Source organism: Thermobia domestica, chromosome 3, assembly GCF_964235325.1.
Source record: "Thermobia domestica chromosome 3, izTheDome1.hap1.1, whole genome shotgun sequence".
In the NCBI taxonomy this organism is placed as follows: Eukaryota; Metazoa; Arthropoda; class Insecta; order Zygentoma; family Lepismatidae; genus Thermobia; species Thermobia domestica.
The window spans coordinates 326,139,688-326,163,087 of record NC_137456.1 but is presented as its reverse complement, the minus strand read 5'-3'; the positions used below and the strand labels follow the sequence as shown (position 1 = coordinate 326,163,087).

The window sequence follows — 23,400 nt, the reverse complement described above, 5'->3', positions numbered from 1 at the left end:
TGTTATATGAAATATAAGCAAAGGATCCCATTCGTTTACTTTTATGTCCAACACTGATAACGATCGCACACACTGAACACTTGTATCCAACAACTGATGTAACTCGCCAGCTGATTCTTGCTGCACTTGACCTTGACTTACAAACCGCCGCACAGTGTGACATTTTGCCAATCTAGGAGGAGAAAATTATTATATCAAGAATCTGTCACATTAAAGTGACATAAGGCAGGTTTCTGGGGTACAATAGTAGAAATAACTGAACCCATGCTATTGAACCCTATATATATATATATATATATATATATATATATATATATATATATATATATATATATATATATATATATATATATATATATATATAAAGAAGTAGTAACTAATCCACGGCAACAATAACAACTTTTGTATACACACGTTAAATAAAAAGGAAGAAAGGGTTGTTCACATAAAGAAAAACGACAACGAGAGGAAAGTTGATTGTAAAAAACAGTAATGACCACTAGTTATTGAAACAAAGCATGGAAACATGATTTTTAATGCCTCTACTTCCCCCTGCCTTGGCCAAGTTCTTTTGGTCTTATGGCAGACACAACTGCCTCTTAACAATTTGATCTCTCTCTGCTACTTTTTCGTTTCTTTCTTTCTTCTTTTTTAGTTTCGAAACCTCAACAGGATGAGGCGAGGCTGCTATTTTTTTGGCATGCTTTTACAAAAATTTGATTAGGTTCTATGCCATTTATTTTCTCATTTTATTAATTTATAATTTATTATTTTTATTACAAGAGAAAAAGGAAAAACACAAAGATCGTCATGCATAGTGGACTCGCATAATTGAGAATAAAAAAGAAACAGCCTCAGAATAGAACAAAGAAACAAATAAACAAAAAAAAAAAAAAAAAAAAAAAAACAATTATTTAGTATGCTGACTACTTTTTGATTTACTGCTTCTCACCATTTTTATTCAATATTTATTAATTGTTTCTCTCCTGTGTTTTCATTTATCACACATTCCACTTTATATAAATATAACACAACACAAAATATAACATAATTTGGACTATAAAATTATTTGGACAGTCAAACATTATGTTGACTTATAAATTCTTCACGTTTGTTGGCCGATGAGTCATTTGATGAAGATCGATGTTCGTTGGAAATGTGCAAAGAAGGCTCATCCAATAAATCAAGTACCTCTCCGTCGATACGACTGTGTTTTGTTTTTGGAGGAAATCGGTAACTTCCAATGATTGGATCAGAGATAATAAGCCCGTGGAGCAGATCGCTATTTGTATTAGTTCTCGATGTATTCCTTGTTAAGAATTCCCTGTATTACCTGTGGTGCTTATTTCTGGTCTCTTGTTCTTCATCCGAAAGCTCGCCAATAGGAAGAATACAAGACAAGACTTCATTCTAGTTCCTCTCTGGGGAGAGGCACTTGAAAGTTCACTCACAATTGAAGCAGAACCCCTCTTTCCTTCTTGTCTAAGTTTTAGTTAAATGGCCAGCGACAGTTCCTCATGGTTCGTTTCTTCAATGAGAATCTTCACTCTACGTTTCTTTGATTTTCGGATGCAGTCACTGAAGAATTTGTTTGGCCTTCGAAGATGACCTTGAGATGTACTAGGCTGCAATGTCATGAGGTCCGGGAATTGAAGACTTCCTTCAAGCCAGGAGGAATTATTTTGCAGAAAACGTTTGAGATGTCTTGATGCTGTCTTCCACTTCACTTCAAGTTTGTGACTAAAATCCTAAGTAGCGCCTTAATAGATTATAAATCATCACCAGATAATGGGGGGTAGACTACTGATCGCTCAACATGCGTCAGTAAGGCATCGAATCTCGTCGAACTTGAATTCTGTACCTATATCTCAAATAAAGTGTGAAAGGGAATTTGTAGTGCCATTGTAATTGAAAACCAAAATCCTTTAAGTGCGCAAATTTGCGCAACAACTCTTTTCACTTTTGAAAAGTCTGAATTATCAGCAATAACTTACATACAATTTAACACTGGAATAATGCGGAATAATGTACTAAAACTCAAAGCTCTTTTTTACATTTCAAAATAATTGTGTGTTTAACACTTACAGTTTTCCGTACCTTTTTTCAGAACGAACAAAATGATTTGAAACGAAACACTACAATTCAGAACAGACGTAATATGACCACTTTCCTTTTGGTGTTACACGACTCGTGTGATCCACACTGGGCAAGCGAAGTCGCATCACAGATTTTCGAACGCGCACTGCGAAACCAGTGAGCAGGTGTTCCGACAAGTTTGGTCTTATCTGTCGGCTAGATTAAATAACAGAATTGGAAACAAATGTTGTTTTGATAAACTGTGGTTATTATATTATTGGAATAACTAGCAGTTATATGTATATTAATAACTTAGAAAAATGGATTTTGTCCTCCTAGATCATCAATATGTCACACTGTGCCCCGCAAGATAGACGTGACTAATTCTCGTTTATTGTGATACCTTAAATTTAACAGGTCCCAAGCTTCTTTATAGTTATCGTCAGTTATTTGTATAGATTTGCTGCTTCACCTTGCAGACTAGTTTTTAAGTACTGAAGTTTTTATGCACCCGTCAATTTTTCATTATTATACACTGCTGCGATAAACAAATCACGAAACGAAAGCCAATCATTTAAGTTCCCGCTAAAGCATGACAACTGCAATTTTGGAAGTCGAATTTCTGTTGTGTTTTTCTTGTTTTTTTTATTATTATTATTCACATCACTAGAAGAAGGGTGAGATATTTTACCCTGCACTTCCACTAATTTCACGCTAAGCTTTGTAAGTCTATCTTCTATAGCAACAAGCTCTTCTTCTTACACCAAATAAATTTCTTCTTCGGCACACAAGTTACTGGCTAGAAACAAAAGCTCATTTGTTTCACATGACAGTTCACTCACTTTGTTTTTGTAAACCTGAACTACACTAGCATCTTCCTGTTCTGTGATATTGTTTATGCACTTTTCAGCACGAGTGACCTTACCTTTTAAAACACGCTTTTGGAACTGTAAGCTTCCATTGTCGCCCACAGATTTTTTTCTTTCTTTGTTACACACGAGTCTTAGCACGTAGATCACATAAACACATAAACACGTATTAACATCTAGTCAGGAGGACCAATTCTTTATGATGGACAGTATAACACAAAAGCTGGTTCGTTCTGTAATAGTTCGATTTAATATATTGGTCTAGGAATTAATTCGTGCGGGTGGACAAGAGATGGCGCAACGAACGGAGCGTCCCACAGTTCCGTGTATCCACACATGTGTTGCAAACCCCTGTCATCGCGTATCGTTCGTAGTATAGGGCAGTGGATTAAAGCGTCAACAATACCAGTTTGTAGTTAAGTGAACATGGCGCAATTTGTGCTTGATAAAGTGTTTTTGCGGGGTGTCCTGCTGCATTACTTTAACATGCAGAAAAGTGCGACTGAAAGTCATCGTATTTTGGTGGAAGTGTATGGTGACCATGCTCTAGCTGAGCGAACGTGTCAGAAGTTGTTTGCACGGTTTAGAAGTGGTGATTTCGGCTTGGCAGACCAAGAGCGAGCTGGACAGCCAAAAAAATTTCAAGGCGAAGAATTGACAGCATTGCTCGAGCAGGATTCGTGTCAAACACAGGAACAACTTGCAGCAGCATTAGGCGTTGATCAAACAACAGTCTCCAAACGCTTGAAAGCCATGGGAATGATTCAAAAGATGTCACATTGGGTTCCACATGAATTGAAAGACAGGACGTTGAAAGACGAAAAACCATTTGCGAATTGCTGCTTCAACGACAGAGCAGAAAGGGGTTTCTGCATCGAATTATTACGGGTGATGAGAAGTGGATCCATTACGAGAACCCTAAACAAAAAAAGGCCTGGGTGAAACCAGGTGAACCAGGTCCATCACAACCAAAACGAGATATTCACTGTGCAAAGGTTATGCTGTGCATATGGTGGGATATGAAAGGTGTGGTGTACTATGAGCTGCTGCAACCGGGTGAAACTATGAATGGAGAACGTTATCGACGACAATTAATGCGTTTGAAGCAAGCTCTGGCCAGAACACGACCAGAATGGGAGAACAGACATGATAAACTTATTGTTCAACATGATAACGCTCGCCCACATGTCGCAAAACCGGTCGAAACCTATTTAGAAAATGTCGGATGGGAAGTTTTACCCCACCCGCCGTATTCACCAGACGTTGCTCCTTCGGACTACTACTTGTTCGATTGCATGAACAACGATTTGATTGGACAGCGGTTTACTTCTTCAGAAGATATCGAAACATGGGTCTCTGACTGGATCGCTTCCAAGGATGAGGACTTCTTTCGCCACGGAATCCGTACATTGCCTGACAGATGGGCGAAAGTGGTGGCTAGCGATGGACAATATTTTTTTAAAAGTATTTATGTATTTTGTGTTTGTACTACAGCTTCAATGTGTGCGTACCAACCGCACGAATTAATTCCTAGACCAAAAAATACAATGACTGTTCCTTACAATTCCCCAGTTAAAATAAAATGCACATTGAACACTACAATGATGCAGCTATAGACTACGCGCACACTCACACACTCATGCTATACACAGTTTCAACAAGACCTACACCTTCCTTCTTCTTCTTCTACAGCTAACAAGTTACATTGAACAAACATCTTTGAACAAAACTAAATAAATAAATAAACAAGTTAGGACTTATCAGACTGCGAAGGACATTCTATGATAATTTATAAAATTAAAAGTGAGCCTATACATCACTCTTCCTACATTATTATACTAAATTTAAAAATGTGGCAATTTCCAAAATTTAAGGGTGATCCAATACCGTACACACCTCCCGAAAATTTAAAGAAATGCGTTAATGCATCCCATGTTCTGGATTCCTATATAATAAATAAATCATCATTAAAGAGAATCCTTTAGGTCAATAACCTCCCCTTTGGTAATTTTATATCTATCAAAGGGAAGAAGATGAATCAACAGGTACATGCCATGGTCCTACGTTGCCATACGAAAACTGAAAATTTGGAATTTTAAAGATTTAAGGTGGACCTATACGTATCGGTACTCTTCCAAGGGACATTAATGTACTTCTCCCCAGGACCCTGCACTCAGTCATATAACGATCTAAGGTTATAAGAACTCATCAAAGAGGGTAAAAATAGGTCAGAAACCTCCGAAATTTATATTTTTGATAATTTTATACCCATGAAAATGAACGAAATAGACCACTATACCCTCTAATTCAAACATGCCGGTGTAGTAACGTCAAAAGGTTGAGGCTGGGGCTAATTTCGAATTTCTTAAGGGTGTGGCATAACACCATGAAACCTCACGATGTCATACCACGTGACCGAGCCATATAGTGATTCATAACATAATGAAATATTAGCAAAGAGGTCAATAATCTTCAAATTTTTATACCGTTAAAGGGAACAGATAAGTGACGTTCACGTACTCCTGTCTTGGACCCTATATTTAATCATATAAGGTAAGAAATCGCTCATCAAAGGTGATAAAAACTTCCAAATTTTGTACCCATATAAGGGAACGAGATAGACCACCTTAGCCATTAATTCAAAAATCCCGGTTTAATGACTTCATAAGAGAGGGTGAGGTACTAATTTTAAATTATCCGCGAGGGCATCGCCTAAGACCATGTCACCTCATTACTTCGTACCCATAACCTGGTGTCGTGGCTAATTCTAGATATAGCAGAATTTAATTCTAAATATAGATAGAAAGATAAATAAGTTTGTGTATAAAGTACTGAGCCATTGAAGCTCAAAATTTAGAATAGATTTATTATAATTTCAAGCTTTATAATAAAACCACAATTGCAATTTGGTCGATGATCTGTCATTCTTCTTTGGCAACATCATAGAACTTCTATAGAACTATAGAACTTCTGCTATAGAACTTCTGTAGTTTCTGGTCAAAGAATTGACATATGGTTTCAACTTTCAAAACTAATTAATAGCATTCAGGGTGTTCTGCAGAGAACTAAAAAATAATAGACTGACGATGACAAGTCCCAGCTGTAAAGTGGATACACTCAAATCCCCTTGCCAAGTTCTCTCAATTTCGGATAGGTTTTTAAAAGGTGTATGTGGTCTCGCGTTGTCAGCGTGACATACGATGCTTTTTCTGTTTAGTAGTTCCGGCCATTTCGTTTGAATTGGCACGTACTCTCGAGCTAATTGTCGAAATACAGATCCCAGTGTATCTTTGTCCGTGAACTTGCCCGCTCCCACATGACGCACTAACGATAAAATTAGACTCAATCGTTAGTGCTTCTTAGTACACCAACCCTTAACGTTAGTGCTTCATTAGTGTATGTGATACAAGTAAAAACCTTTAGGGGAACAAGTTCACGCTGCCCTTCATTTGAAGTACTAACGAAAAAATCAGTGTCATTCGTTAGTGCATCCTTAGTGCTTATTAGTGCACCAACCCTTAACGTCAGATCTTCATTAGTGTAGGTTCTAGAGGGAAAACAGTGATAGGAGGCAATTACACGCTGCCCAACTTCAAATACTAACGAAAAAATTAGTACCGTTCGTTAATGCATCGTTAGTGCTTCTAGAAAACACTGATAGTGTTGTTAGTGCTTCACTTTTAATGTAGATATGGGCAATTACATGTCACGAAACTCTCATAAGAAATATATGGGGAATTTTTCAATGTGTCAAATTCCCGCAAAATTTAGAAGCATTAATGGTCTCTTCTAGTACACTCGTTAGTGCTTCTTGGAGCACCAACACTCAACATCAGTGCTTTGACAGTTTGGATGCTAGAAGGAAACAACTTTCGAACGGTTAACTTCACGTTATCTCCCCCAGAAACCACTAACGATGAAACTTAGTGCAATCGTTAGTGCTTCTAGAAAACATTAATATTTTTTGGTGCTTCATTATTAGTGTAGGTATGGCCAATTACATATCACGAAACTCCTATAAAAATACATGGGAAAGAATGGCATATAATTGGCCATATCTACACTAATAATGGAGCATTAACGAAACTATTAGTGTTTTCTAGAAGCACTAACGGTGCGCTATCGATTGCAGTAGGTTCAATCGTTAGTGCTTTTTTTGGGGCTAAAGTTTTTTCTTTCATTCGTCTAACCTATTGGAGCACTAATTTGGGAGCTGGTGCTCAAAGAAGCACTAACGATTGCACAAGAAGAGTTCATTAGTGCTTTCGAATTTGGTGGGAATTTGACACAATGAAAAATGACGATGCGAATGGCACAATTTGTTTCGTTAGTGCTTGAAGTTGGGGGCAGGTAGCACCGGACGTCATTTATGACTTCTTCTGAAGGTCATTAAATAACGTCATATGGTACGTCATGATGTCACCAAATATCACGTCATCTGGACGTCACGAACGGATGTCATATTATGGGCATTTAAGTACGTTCTTATTTGGGGGTTCACTGTTTTGTATAGCTGATTCGAAATTTGATGACGACTTGTAAGGCGGCCAGAAAGCTTCCGATTTTCGCGGCGTTAACCACCGCACATTAATAACTGCAATCGGATTGCTGTCTCCTATAAGTGCCTTTTCTTCAACTACAGCATACATGTTTCTTCAAATTAAAATAAATACAGCAACTTTTCATAAGAATTCAATGACAACAAAAATACACAACATGCAAACAAATGCCGGGCGCCAAAGTGGACTTATGCGCAAGCGTGTTCCATTAATTAGTTTGGTCAATCTTACGACGTCACTTCCGTCACTATTATGGTTCGTATAGCGTACGCTTATTTTTGGTCCCACTTTGGACGTCATTTTTGTCATTATTAAGGTCCCTACACTGCACATTTATTTTTAGTCCCACTTTTGACGTAATTTTTGTCACTATTATGGTCCGTACAATTTACGTTCAATATTTTGTCTCATAGTTAACGTCCTTCTTCTGCCATATTCGGTGCGTACAAATAACGTCAGAATATCTTGCAAGACGTCATTTCCACAAACGACCCCTTAATAATACGTACAGTGTACGTCTGTGTGCTACCTGGGCTGTGCTTACCTCTACTATTGTTTTGACTCTAAAGCCTACACTACTGAAGCACTAATGTTAGGGGTTGGTTCACCAAGAAGCACTAACGATGCACTAATGAATGGCACCTCCAAAGATTTTAACTTGTAGCATCTACACTAATGAAGCACTAACGTTAGGGGTTGGTGCACTAAAAGTACTAACGATACATTAACGAATGACACTAATTTTGCGTTAGTGCTTGAAGTGGGGGCTAGCATGAATTTTATATTTCAAAGTTTTTTTTACTTGTAGCACCTACACTAATCAAACACTAACATTAAGGGTTGGTGCACTAAGAAGCACTAACGATGCACTAACGATTGAGACTAACTTTATCGTTAATGCTTCAAGTAGGGGGGGATACAAGTACAGACATCATAGCTACATATATGTCCGGCTTGCTTGACTTCTACCAGAATATCCATATTTTCTGTGATTATTTGCAGGCTGCAAAAGGAACATCTTGGAGATCGTAATTTTGAGAAGGAAAGCCATCTTTTGGCTGATTTATTTTGATAACGTATATTGCACATAAAGACCTTCACGGTTTGCGCAACATCTACCCTTCTATAGAAAGAAAATTGAAACATGTAGCAGGTTTTCGGAAGGATCTCTCATCTTCACAGGATTGCTCACAATCGATTTCCTCCGCAAGGCGCTATTGTAAAATCGCCAGATTTAGTGGAAAAGCATTGAACTTGGCAACAGTGTTTCTGTTTACTATGCGTCTCTGTTGCATGTCGTGAACCTAGCACCCTCAGGGATCTTTCAAACTCGTTTTCCATAAATCTGAACTAACCAGTTGTAGCATGTATGGTTCAAATTTATTATTATTATTATTATTATTATTATTATTATTATTATTATTATTATTATTATTATTATTATTATTATTATTATTATTTTATTTATTTTTTTTTTTAAGGATGAGGGAGTATTGAAGCTTTCATACGAGGATTTGGAGAAAATTTGGAATAGTGCCAGCTGTGCCGTATGTAATGAAATCTTTAAATTACGGATTAAGATATGTATGACTGGCCACTCTATTTGTCAAAGTTGTGTACACGTAGAAAGTGAAATTTTGCACACATGTCCTCTATGTCAAAAAGAGATGTTTTGGGGATATAATTATGCTCTTGAAAATATGATTGAAACGATCCCGCTACCTTGTAAGTACAGAAAAGTAGGATGTAAGGAAACTTTGTTATTTGAACAAAAAATGAAGCATGAAAATATATGTATGTACAGACCGATCAAATGTCCTGTTAAAGAGTGTACAGTCAATATTACTAAACCTGAAATCAAGTATCATTTAGAAACTCAACATAAAGACGTACGGTTGCATCAGGGAAAATGCTCAGCTTCGAGTAGTTATTCGTTTGTAATACCATTCAGCTTGGACGAGAAAAAAGAATTTCTTGACATACCTGGACATGGAGTGTTTTCCCTCGAGACTAAATATGATCCAAATAGAAGAATGTACTATATTCTTCGACCTGTCAACACAGAAGAACATATTAAGTTTGGATTCCGAATCAATCTGCACCGTAATAATCTTCCATATATTTCTTATGCATTTATCATGGATACTACAGTGAACCCTTGGGAAGAAGAAACTATTGCCAACATGCAGCCATGGTACAAAAATAATGAACTTCTTAATTATTACAATTTGATGTTGAGTGTTGATATTTGGTATTTGTAAGTGTTTTCAGGCACAAAATAAGGAGAAATTGTCGCAAAGCCATCACCGAGATTCTGGGATGTACACATAAATTAGATTTATATTATATTTCTTTAGTAATATAATACATTTAAATGATAATACATAAGGAATATAACTTTTCTTTTCTAAAAATGCACAGTAATAACAATGAATATTGAGCACAACTTTACACTAGTGGGTGATATTGTATTAAGTAATTGTAGTATTGTAGAAATAAAGAACACGAAGTTAACTGCTTTTATCATTTGATCTAAAATTGGTCATTAGAATTCTGTTTTTTGTTATCCATGCACTCAACACAATTTGGTTAATTCCTCTTCGAGTGTACATGTAGCACATGTATTTTGCCAGAAGTTATGTTTTAAAGGGTAAGATAGCAGGGTGAAGGTATAGATCAATCTAGTACATATGAAGGTTTAGTAGAAATTGGTGAAGGGAGATAATATAAAAATTATTCTATATTACTTCTTTTAAAATGTGGTATTAAGAATGGAAATGCGTATATTTATACAAAATTCAAAAATCAAACTACGAGTATTTTTACGTGTAAAATGTTTGTCTACTGGGTGAACTCTGTTTTAATCCCATAAAGACTTAACTACCAGATTTTCTGGCAAAATACCCATATTTTTTTGTTTGTTTGAATTTGGATATAGAAGAGTGCATAATAAAATATCTCTTCGCAAATCTTTTCCAGTACGTAGAAAAAAGAAGCTGAAAAAGTGGCAGATTTTTATCCCGAGTTATCTCGGGGCTATAAGAAGATAGCCTATAGGAACGTATAGATATAGGTAAAATATTCGTGCAGGAACGATATGTATTGCTAAATGATTTACATAATGTGTTGTGCAATACATAATAAAATAACCTTTCAAATTTCCTACTTCGTATCATGATTTTTATACCGAGTATTCTCGACAGGGTTACATAATTTCTCGAGAATAAATACATGTATCGCTTTCGGAATTACTTGAGTAATCCATCTCGACAACCATATAAAAACAAAGCAATAGTTTACAAACGACAATCACAAATAAAAACTAAAAAGCGGAGTCTGGGAATGGTCACAGTGATGCAGAGAACTACATAAATTCAACACAGATACGCTAGTGACGCTGGAGTACAAAGCTGCTAGACATTCTACAGCTCCCCTAGGGACATCTGTTGGACAAAATATGTACTTCGAACACTAATAGACGGAAGAATAATAAAGTTACAAACACAACGAGAAAACTCGAAAAAAATAATAATTACATTGTTTTTTAAAATCGAGATAACTCAGGATATGTACTTAAGGGGTTATAGTCCAGTCAAATTAGGCTTGCTGGAAACTTGCTGGAATATGTAGCACTAGTTATGATGTACTTCTGGTATATATATATATATCCCAAGGATCCTGTGACGGGTTTTGGAGCTATGACGTCATCAAATATGGCTGCCGTCAACATTCATAATGACATTTTTGAATGCATATAACTTTCCATGTAATAAAGCCAAGATGTTTATTTTTGTGATAATCTAAAAAAAAAAAAAAACTGATTGGAAAATTTGTAGAATAAACTATAGTTGTTAAGTCGAAACTGCAAACATTAACTTTTCTGAATACTTGTTTTGAAGCTTGCACGTAAATATCTCCCTGACTATACAATACTAATATGTTTTTGCATAATGTTGTATGCCATTTTATTAGCTTTAAAATGACACCAGTTTCATTTTTCTATCGCAAAAATTAAGGGAGCTAATGAATTTATGTTGTGGAGCATGCGATCCGTAAAGTGTGCTGGATGAGCATAAAGTAATTCTATTTACATTTTCATAGTAACTCGTCAGAGGCATTGTAGATTTCCTTTACCAGCAACTTGGTTGAGTGGTTACGGAAGTTACTTACCTGCTATGACAGCTATTTTGAATTCTATCATTTGGAGTTTCAATAAATTTTTGAAACAAGGTTTTCCACTACTCAAATATTTGAACGTGCGAATAACGTATTCAAGATTAAAATCCTTATATCAACACTTGTGTAGCAATATGTGATCTAAAGTGAATGAAAACAGTGTTTAATAATAAAAAGCAGTAGCGGTTCGTGGTCTGTAGAAGTACCGGTTGCAATGTTGCAATATCAAAGGTATGTTGTTACGCGCAAGTGTTCCCCTTCCCCCAGCATTCTTGAGTCTTATCCAAAAATATTCAGGAAATATGAAGAGGAAAGTCCTTATAAGCTCCATTTGTATATTTATTGATTAAAGTGTATTCTCTAATATTAATTTAATATATAAGTTATTTCCTTTTTTTCAAACAACCACTATCAATGTACGTTTATACACTATTTATATACAAAAACTTCTATGTTCATGTTATTGAACAAGAGATAAATCGAATATATAGCATGTGCTGTAAGCCATGAATGATATCGTTAACCCAAAAAGAAGAAAAAAAGCAAGAAAATTGCATATATTCATGCACACAGTTAAACAAAATTGTTTAATTAAGTAAACAATGCGTTATTTTCGAATGGAAGGTCTTTCTTCGTTCTTTTCGAGCTTCAAATTCTTCTATGACTCCATTGAAATCTGAAATGCTGCTCGCCAAGTTTTTCTGAATAGAAAGCATAGCTACTGCAAATATTTTCCGCTTTATTTTCTTTAAGGTACAGAAACACCTCTCTCCTCCGACAAAATGCATTTTGTTGGCATTTCTTTGTAAGAATATAAGGGACAAAGAGTTCATTTTCAGTAACTACGTATTTTTGTCTGCTTTTCTATTATAAAGAAGCATGAAATATAAGATTTTTTCCTTCGAAAATGCAAAATAATAATAATAATAATAATAATAATAATAATAATAATAATAATAATAATAATAATAATAATAATAATAATAATAATAATAATAATAGTTTAACATTCCAGCAATTTAGGCTAAGGAAGACAGATGAGTATTGAAAGTGAATAATTTGAGATTAATTTTTTATGCTCTCCGCCGGAAATTGAACACGGGATCATGTGCACGAGCGACACACAGCTAGGAATTAGACCAGTGGTAAGACATTCTCTTCTTCGAGAGACTCGCTCCCCTTCTCCCCAGAATAGGATTTTTTTTATTTTAAAAATAAAATCTATCCCAAGAATTTTTACCTTTGTATTATAAATGTAAAATAAAATCTATAGACTTCGAACGACTGCCCTCCCCCAAATATTCAGCTTGGATCCGCCCCTGCTACTACCAGACGCGTATTTGCTCTTTGCGAGTTTCTGTTTGGTGACTAACTTCTTTCTTCCAACCGTCTATATCTCACTCAACCTATCAATTGAATCAAGCGCTGCCAAACGGAGGAATTGGTAACTACTACAGAAGCTGACTATATACCAGTTGCAACGAAGTAGCAACTGGAAACGCGTAATACGGCAGGATACCAGCGATGCAAGAATAAATCCACTTCCTCATGTTAAGAGATAGGAGCTCGCTGCCATATGCTCAATGTTACTGCTTCCAGTGGCAACGCTTGCTGCCACTGGATTTGTATATCACTCTCTTTCTTTCAGTTTTTTAAATTAATTTTTTTTAGAAATGCATCAATACTGTTTTGCGCTCAAGAGCAAAGGTTTATTTTTTACTGATACACTACTTTAATACTTAAAAACATCTTTAGTATTAAAGAAATATCCGGTTGCACAGCCATGCAACATATAGTACCAGCCGCCACTGGTAAAAAGCACTCTAAAAATGATGATAATATAAATTAGCGTAGGTAAGGTAATAATCTAAATATATAGAAGATTACAGTACATACAACATCTGTTGCTTCACATTTAGTTCGGACGCTTATGTTGTGCTAGTGGAGAACTTAACTCGTTGCTAAGCTCAATGCCCTTTTTATTAGCATGTGTTGAATGTATTATGTTTGTCTTGTCATACTAACATTCTTCAATCGCTATTTGGGTGTTACTACAACCATAACCCACACACTGACCGCAAACAGATGAACAATCGAGGCTATTGCTTTTACACTCGCAATTTCTTTCGCATGAAATTTTACACTTCCACATAACTAGCATCAGAAGGCTTTCAGAAACAGTTGGTTCAAGTGTTGTAACTGGTACAAGTTTGTTGTTTCGTACTTTCACACTCTATTCTGTATGAGATCGTTCTACATGTTTTCACTGTTGCACTTGTAAAGAAACACGAAGGAATCCTGATATGCTGCACCTGAGGTCGGAGGAAGCACTGCAAGGTTTAAGTCGCATCGATTCTCTTCTTAGTAACGGTCTTCAAATAAATATGATATCTTGCTGTACCAAGATTCGTTTCTTTCTTTGCCCCATACATAGTGATGAGCAAATGCAAGACCAAGACCAAGACCGGGATGGTCTTGGTCTTGGTCTTGCATTTAAGAAATCTCAAGCTTTTTATAGGTAAATTTTACTATGGATATAAGTGATAATAAACTCTACAATGCGCCAATAGTAACGGAAATACAACGCATGTTTCTAAATGTAATATAGTTTAACTTTGTGTAAGTATCATGATAGTGTACAACATAGGTGATGGCCTTTCCTTTTTTAATGGGTGCCCACCAGGGCCGTGCTGGGATACTAATGAGGGCGGTGGACAAGTCTACTAAAAGGGCGCCCATACAAACGGGAATATATATATATATATATATATATATATATATATATATATATATATATATATATATAGAGAGAGAGAGAGAGAGAGAGAGAGAGATATGTTAAAGAAAGTATGGGTGACATTTTATATCAAAATCATCACCAAATTTGTTTTAGTATTAACGCAAATAGCTAACCTCGAATCGAAATCCTCTTTACTACAGAAAAACTTTTTAGTTCCTGTAATAACATTTATGTCAAATAAAAAGAAGCTAAATGTATCAACAACTTAATATAGCACGCCTATGGACGCAGGAGGTTCATTGCCGCGTTTACAAAAGCTCTCCATTGATTTCTGTCCTTAACCAACTGAATCCAGTTTCTACTTTGTATTTCAATCTCTGCGAGAACCATTTTAATATTGTCCTCCCATCTGTGCCTCGGTCTTCCTAACGGTCATTTTCCTATTTGGATTTCCAGTTACAACTAAGAAAGCGTTTCTAATTTCTTCCATTCTGGCTACATAACCTGACCATCTGAGCCTCCTAGACTTGACCCTAACAGTGTTTGGTAAACGGTATAAAATTATGCAGTTCCTGCTCATGAAGTTTCCGCCTTTCCCCATTCCTGTTCCTTTTGGAGTTCGAATATTGGTTTAAGGATCTTGTTTTCAAACACTTCCATAAGTCTGCGATTTTCCCTCAGAGTCAGTGATTATACAGCACAACAGGCATGATTATCGTTTTATATTTTGAGCTACAAATTCCTCAATAGAATTAGCGACAACAAAAGATTTTTAACTGAATAATAGCACGAAATCCCTGCTTTCAGTTGACATCAAATTTTTTAGTGATTATGGTTTTGGTCTGTTAATAATGATCCTAGATATTTGAAAGTATCCACTTTGTCGAAAGAAAATATATTTGGTATTTTAACACATCCATAAAATGCAGTATTACGATTTACTTTTAATAACAACATTCCGACAAACTTCCATTTATTTAGTTTTCTCTGCATTTACTTTTAAGTCTAAATCCTTGCAAGCGTTAATTAAGATTTCTGCATTCCTTTCTATTATTCTGTCATTCTCTATTAAATTTACATCATCTTCATACGCCATAACCTGGCAAATACAATTCAGCTCTAGGACCTGATTGCTGTCTTTGATTTTCCTGCAGTGGTTTTCAAAGTGAGGTACGCGGACCCCTGGGGATCCGTGGGACGTAGCCAGGGGGTCCGCGACGGCTAAAATTTGAAAAGTTTTACAATAAAATGGAACTCACAGCTGTTTTGCAAAAAGTATTTTTTTTTTCAGTTACTAAAAAGGAAGCAATTATAAATTATACTTACGTTTGTAAATTTAAATGTTTTCTTACTTTACTAAATTTCTGGCCTGTGAGTATGAAGAGTTGTCTAAAAAGTCATTGCAACATTTGATGGCTTTCCCTACCACTTACTTATGTGAACAGTCCTTTTCTGCTCTTTGCAGTATTAAAGCCTGAAAGCGAATTCGTCTTAATGTGGAATCGGACCTAAGATTAATGGTGACAAATCTTATTCCGGATTTCAGTGCAATTATGGAAAAACAGAAATAATTGCATTCCTCATATTAGTGACCCCACATTTGAGAACATTGGATTTCTCAAGAGAATTTCCTTAAAAAAGAAAAAAAGTAAATTGATTTTCAGTCTTGAAAGTTACTATATTTTCAATTGAAATTATGTTCACTAAGAAACAATCATGTATCTTTAGAATAAATTACTTATTGCAGTATTTTTCTTGATTTTTTTTCTTGTCAGTGGTAATTCTAATCAGTATAGTTTGTAATACCATGTGAAGTTTCAGATAGTTTTGCAATGGGGTCTGCGGATCACTTTCCAAATAACAGGGGGTCCGCGGATCACATTCCAAATGCACTGGGGGTCCGTGTTATCGTAAAGTTTGAGAACCATTGCTTTATAGTGTTCTCCATAACAAAGTTAAATAATAATGACCACAACGCATCTCCTTGTTTCAGGTCATTCTCAACGTGAAAGCTCGTGAACAAGAATTTCTCTACTCGAACCTTACTTTGGGATTCATTTAAACTTATCTTAACTAATCTACCTTTTTCGGTATTACAAATTCTGTAATCATGTTGTATACACGACTCCAAAAGTGCATTACCACCTGCAATTCTCGTTTTCCTGCAATAGCAGGCAACCCAAAAAGCTCGGCGGTTGGGTTGGTTCCGAATTCGAAAGGCGTTGGACCAAACCTCAATTTTGTTAAAAATATATCAGTGTGGCAAACTGAAAAATAAGGAAATAAAACAAATTGTTAAGAATGACAATTTTATTATCGTGACGGAGTTGGATGACATCAAAAGTTACAAAATGATCTTACATAAGCAGTTCAAAAATGATGAGTGGCAAAAGACACATATCAGAACAAACATTTCTCTCCTTCTCCCCCTAAAAAAAGAATTTTAAAAAAGAAAACGTTACATAAAGTAAAGGTTTAATATAAAAGACTCACCCAAAATTTTGAAATTTGACTTCCGAAAGGTAAGAAGAAGTGAACCGAACTGAATAAAATTCTGCACAGATATTATAAACATAAAATGAGGGAATACGGGTTTCTTATTTTCCTTTAAAAACGGCTGGGTAGGGCACGGACTCCTCCAAACATTTGATCATGAAATATCAACAGTACTAGTAACAAATGTCAGATGGGTGTAAAGGACATGAAGAATTACAACGAAACTTTTTGTATGGACAATACGCAGAAAATAAAGGAATACGTTTTTTTTCATTTTCTGCGGAAAGACAGTTTTATAGGGTAAAAGAACCCACCCCAAAACTTTAAAAAATGAAAAATGAAATCCTTGAGTTTTACGTCCCACGTTTATGCCGGTTAGGCTAAAGGAGACGGTGATGATGAGTAATGAATGAAAATGGTGGAATGAAGAAAGTGGGAGGAAACGGGAGAACCCCGAGAAAACCCACGCACACGGTGTTTGTCCACCACAAAATTCACTTGGCGGGAGCAGGGTTTGAACCCGAGACCCCTAGCACCAGAGGTGAACCAAAACTTTAAAGTTGACGCGAGAAAGATAAGAAGAAGTGAACCGAAGTGAGTGAAATATTGCACAGATGTCGTAGGTTTAAAATGAGGAAATACGGGTTTCGTATTTTCCTGCAAAAAAAGGTTCGGTGAGGCACGGACCCCTCCAAACATTTGATCACAAAATATCAAAAGTGCTAGTAACAGTATGTGAGATGTGTCTAAAGAACATGAAGAATTGCAACGAAACTTAATGTATGGATAATATGCGAAAAACATACGAATACTGTTTTTTTTCTGCGTAAAAATGGTTTTACGGGGAAAAGCACCCACCCAAAATTTTGAAAGTTGATGCCCGAAAGGTAAGAAGAATTGAGCCGAAGTGAACGAAATTGTGCACAGATATTGTAGACATAAAATGGGGGAGTATGGGTTTCGTATTTTCCTTGAGAAAACGGAAGCGTGGGGTGCCGACCCCTCCAAACCTTTGATCACGAAATATCGAAAGTACTATTAATAGTATGTCAGATGTGTGTAAAGGACATGAAGAATTCCAAAGAAACATTTCGTATCGACAATACGCAAAAAATAAAAAAATACGGGTTTTTTATGTTCTGCAGGAAAACGGTTTTAAAGGCTATAACCCCACCCAAACTTTTGAAAGTTGAAGCCCGAAAGGCAAGAAGAAGTGAGCCGAAGTGAATTAAATTGTGCACAGATACTGCAGACGTAAAATGAGGATACGGGTTTCGTATTGTTCTGGGGAAAACTGTTCCGTAGTGCGCCAACCCCTCCAAACATTTGATCACCAAATATCAAAAGTACTAGTAACAGTATCTGAGATGTGTGTAAAGGACATGAAGAATTGCAACATATCTTTTTGTGTGGACAATACGCAAAAAATAAAGGAATACGGGTTTATTATTTTCTGCGGCAAAACAACCCACCCTAAAATTTTAAATTTGAAGCTGGAAAGGTTAGAACAAGTGAACCGAAGTGAGTGAAATATTGCACAGATATTGAAGGCTTAAAACGAGGGAATACGGGTTTCGTATTTTCCTGGAAAAAGGGGTTGGGTGAGGCACGGACTCCTTCAAACATTTTGATCACGAAATATCAAAAGTACTAGTAACAGTATTTGAGATATGTGTAAAGGGCACGAAGAATTGCAACATAACGTTTTGTATGGACAATACGCAAAAAATAAAGGAATATGAGTTTCTAATGTTTTGCGAAAAACGGTTTTAGGGGGCAAAAGACCCCATCCAAAATTTTAAAAGTTGACGCCCGAAAGATAAAAAGACATTAGCCGAGGTAAATGAAATTCTGCACAGATATTACAGACGTAAAATGAGGATATGAGTTTCGTATTTTGCTGAAGAAAAAGGTTGGGTGAGGCACCGACCCCTCCAAACCTTTGATCACGAAATATCAAAAGCGCTAGTAACAGTATGTCAGATGTGTGTAAAGAACATGAAGAATTGCAACGAAACATTGTGTATGCAAAATAACCAAAAAAAATAAATGAATACTGGTTTCTTATTTTCTGCGGAAAACTGTTTTAGGGGTCAAAATATCTCACCCAAAATTTTGAAGTTGACACCCGAAAGAAAAGAAGAAATGAGTCGAAGTAAATGAAATTTGCACAGATATTGCAGACAGAAAATTAGGTTACGGGTTTCGTATTTTTCTAGAGAAAACAGTCGGGTGGAGCGCCGACCCCTCCAAACGTTTGATAACGAAAAATCAAAAGTGCTACTAACAGTATGTCAAATGCGTGTATAGGACATGAAAAATTGCACCGAAACTTTTGTATGGACAATGCACTGAAAACAAAGGAATACGGGTTTTTTATTTTTGCGGAAAAACGGTTTTATGGGGCAAAAGACCCCATCCCAAAATTTTGAAATTTGACGCCAAAAAGTAAGAAAAAGTAAACGGAAGTGAATGAAATTTTGCACAAGTATTGTAGACATAAAACGAGGGAATACGAGTTTCGTATTTACCTAAAAAAAACGGTTAGTTGGGGCCCGGACTCTGCTGAACCTTTGATCGCGAAATATCAAGAGTGCTAGTAACAGATTGTCAGGTGTGTGTGAAGCCCACCAAGAATTCCAAAGAAACTTTCTGTATGGACAATACGCAAAAAATAAAGGAATACGTTTTTTTTTAATTTCTGCGGAGAAGCAGTTGTAGGGGGTAAAAGAACCCACCCAAAGTTTTGAAAGTTGATGCCCGAAAGGCAAGAAGAAGTGAGGTGAAGTGAATTAAATTGTGCACAGATATTGTAGACATAAAATGAGGGAATACGAGTTTCGTATTTTCCTGGGGAAAACGGAAGCGTGGGGCGCCGACCCCTCCAAACCTTTGATCACGAAATATAAAAAATGCTGGTAACAGTATGTCATATGTGTGTAAAGGCCACGAAGAATTCCAACGAAACTTTTTGTATGGACAAATACGCAAAAAAATAAAAGAATGCTTTTTATTTTCTGCAGAAAAAACAGTTTTATGGGGCAAAAGAACCCACACCAAACTTTTGAAAGTTGACTCCCGAAAGGTACATGTTGTCTCAAAGGTCGAGGGCATTCTTTATTGCTATTTTAAGGAAGAAAATTTCTAAGTCCAGCTTCGGGTATCTTCGGGAAAAGTAAACCAGGTTCGAACCTCGAAGTTAACCTTTGCAATCTGGAGAAATTTTGCAGATGTGTTTTTCTTCTTTTAAATATAATAAGACTTGTTATTAATTGTATAAAAAAGAAACATTGATTGAAATACTTAATAATTCAATATTTCGAAACTTTGTATTAATATCAGCACATGCCTGTTTGTCATTTAGCTCTACATACGTAATGAAACATTTAGATACGTAAACGAATCTTTCCATATGTGAAAGAATGCAGAAAATTAAGACATAGAACACAATTCTCGTCTGAGTACTAAAATAAAAGTCAAAATGGAACAAAAACAGCGTTTGCAGTGGATATGAATCAGAGCCCTGCCCGGGCTGGGCGTGTCCTGTTCGGCCCGGACACAAATGCTATAGGGCCGAACCGGGCGCACGTATTTCCGGGTTGGAACCGGGCACTCAAGGACGGATTGGAAACTAATGTTGTCATTTTTTCCCTTAAATGTCCTCCACTACCCCTGCCATTGCCTTGTTCGTACGGTCTTACTGTCAGTCTATGTTAATCGTAGTGTGTTTGGGAAACTGACTCTTTATTCAAGACTGCAAAGTACTGTAATACTACTAATATTACTACTACTTCTATTATTACTACTACGACCACAGTTAATACTACTATAATTGCTACAATTTCGCGTCAGAGTTGACATGTCTGGTGGCACAGAATTTACCTTCTAAGTACAGTATTTTATAACAAGACTTGTCAAACAGAGTGAAATATCCCTATTTTCATTTTTCAACCATTTTTGACCATAAATCGACTTTTGCGAGGTTAGAAAGGAAGATACGACAGAAGGAAAACAAAGTTATTGTAGAAGCATTATCATCAACATTTTGCATTCCAAAATACGGAATGTTACTTAAAAAACATAACTTTAAAAGAAATATCTACTAAAATGAAAGAACAATCATGGCATTTTAGGCGTGTGCGTAACAGTAATATACAAAATAAATAAATAAATATTACAATACTTTTGAGGGTCTTGATCATTTAGATTAGATATTGGTATTCCAAAGGTAAACAAATGAAATGTTTTTTTCTTTTGACTGAAAACGTGATTTTGAATTATATATATATATATATATATATATATATATATATAATATATATATATATATATATATATATATATATATATATATATATATATATATATATATATATATATAGACTGTTATACAATTCGTGTAATTTTCTACAGCACTGGGAGAAGATGAAGTTTTCACACCATTAATATAAAATTTGGCACTCTTATTGAGAAATATCTGAATTTTTCTAATTTCTAAAGGAAATAGAAGAAAATTAATGTTTAGTCCCCCTTTTGGAAGTGTAAACACAGAAGTTCATTTTCCTTATGGGAGGTTCAATGTTAAATTTTGGAAGCAGTTTTCTCCAATAATTATTCGTAAAGATTTTGGGGCAATTGAGTTGTATTTGTTACGAAATGCAAAAACACTCATTCACAAAGCTAGTAAAGCCGTCTCAAACATTATTTTGGGAAGGCCCCCCTTCGGGGGGCAAGGGCCGTAAAAAGCTGATCAGTGATGTGTTACCAAATCCCAAAATTTATTTTCGGAGTGCTAGTAAACGTCAGATTAATCACGAATGTCACATAATTAATGCTCCAATGCTCCTTACATGTACGAGTGACTAATGATGGGGCTACAGTCCCCTTTCAAAAGTAAGAAAATCACCAGAAATATCCTTAGTAGGGACATACGAGAAGAAGGTGTTTTTGTTAATTAGTGTGAAATTTGGCGTCATTGTAGCAAAAGAGTATGCATTTTTGAAATCTCGAATGCTATTTTGGTAACGCACCGCCTTAGGGGGACACAGGCGACGAAGCATTAGATGATGTACCTTTATAAAAATTCAAAATTTTGTTCCGGAAATGCCAGAGAGTCAGATTTTTCACAAATGTCACAGAATTAATATTCTAATGCTCCTTGCATGTGCCAGTAACTTATGTGGGGCTATAACCCCCTTTCATAAAATATCCCCATAATTCTTCAATTTATTTGAGGTGACCTTTGTGCTGCCTCTGTACCATATCGGGTTGTGCATTAATGGAAGCCATAGCTAAAAATAATATACATTTCCTTTCCCCCGACTTCGATCCGACATTTTGTTCTCGAGTTACGGCTGTTTTGGGCATTTTTCCGACTGGTTTTTGGCTGGTCATAGCGCCAAAAGGAAGCATTGTGCACCCAGGTTGTCTTATCATGGTGTCAGGAATGAGCGCTCAAACGTTGTACGTGTTGTTTTGAAACACCCTCTATATTTCTATCCTTTTCTGATTAGCTTCTCTTTGCCAATCAATTTCCAGTATTCCCAAAATAAACCAAAAGTGATCTAAATTCACTAAATCGCCTTCCCCATATGCTTTCTTCTTGTATAGTACTTATTATATATTTATATTGTAATTGACAGAGATTGCCAATATTGATTGAAATATCTGGTTAAAATTCTATTAGAGGAATTCCCTTTTCAGTACAGAAATTCCCTCCTTGCATCCTACCGCCATTTTAGGCGAGATGGTGTTAAGTAAGATGGAAATTCCCATCTCGCCTAAAATGGTAGACATTCTTATTTTGGAGATATAAGTGGCTGATAAATCGTTAGGCGAGGTGGGATTAGGCTAGATGGGATGGAATCATCTGAAAATGTAGGGGTACGGTAGGTAGCGGCATGACGTCACGCCGTCCCCCATGCCTATCTTTGCCCATTGTAATTGCTTAGGAAGGGGAGGACGCCGTACCCAGTTTTTTGGAGGTGGGGATAGGGTCCCCCGCGTTCCCACGCACTTTAACCCCTGCTGCTAAGTATTAATTGCTGTGAGGACTAACGAAAAATATTATGTGATAATAATAATAATAATAATAATAATAATAATAATAATAATAATAATAATAATAATAATAATAATAATAAAGTATTTGAATGATACAGTTATTTTTTCAACTTTTATTACAATTGCTGTGGGTTCCCATGAATCTGGTTATATTGTTTTTGTAAGAAATAAAGAGGCTTCAAACAACAATATGATTTGTATAAAAGAAAAAAAGCCTTATCAGTTGCAAGAACTGACAAGTGACCTTGTGTCTGTTTTTTTAAACACAATATTACGAGGCACAGAAGCCACCACGCCTGCGGTGTGCTTGCTTTTTTCCCTCAGGTAGCTTCAGTACTAAAATTAAGACTTTGCTTCAGGCAGACAGTACTAAAATTCTGTCAATTTATGTGTAGCTATCAGCAACCACACAGGTTCTTTG

The 23,400-nt window shown here is 35.9% G+C and overlaps 1 protein-coding gene across 1 annotated transcript in view; it reads left to right on the top strand.

The window, feature by feature from the left end:
• Positions 1 to 9,999, top strand: part of LOC145681917 (uncharacterized) — a 141,136-nt gene extending 131,137 nt beyond the window's left edge. Inside the window, exon 6 of the mRNA XM_081753519.1 lies at positions 8,986 to 9,999. Within this exon, the coding sequence (XP_081609645.1) occupies positions 8,986 to 9,765 (780 nt within the window). The 3' untranslated portion in view covers positions 9,766 to 9,999. The remainder of the gene's footprint in view (positions 1 to 8,985) is intronic.
• The last annotated feature ends 13,401 nt before the right edge of the window (positions 10,000 to 23,400 follow it).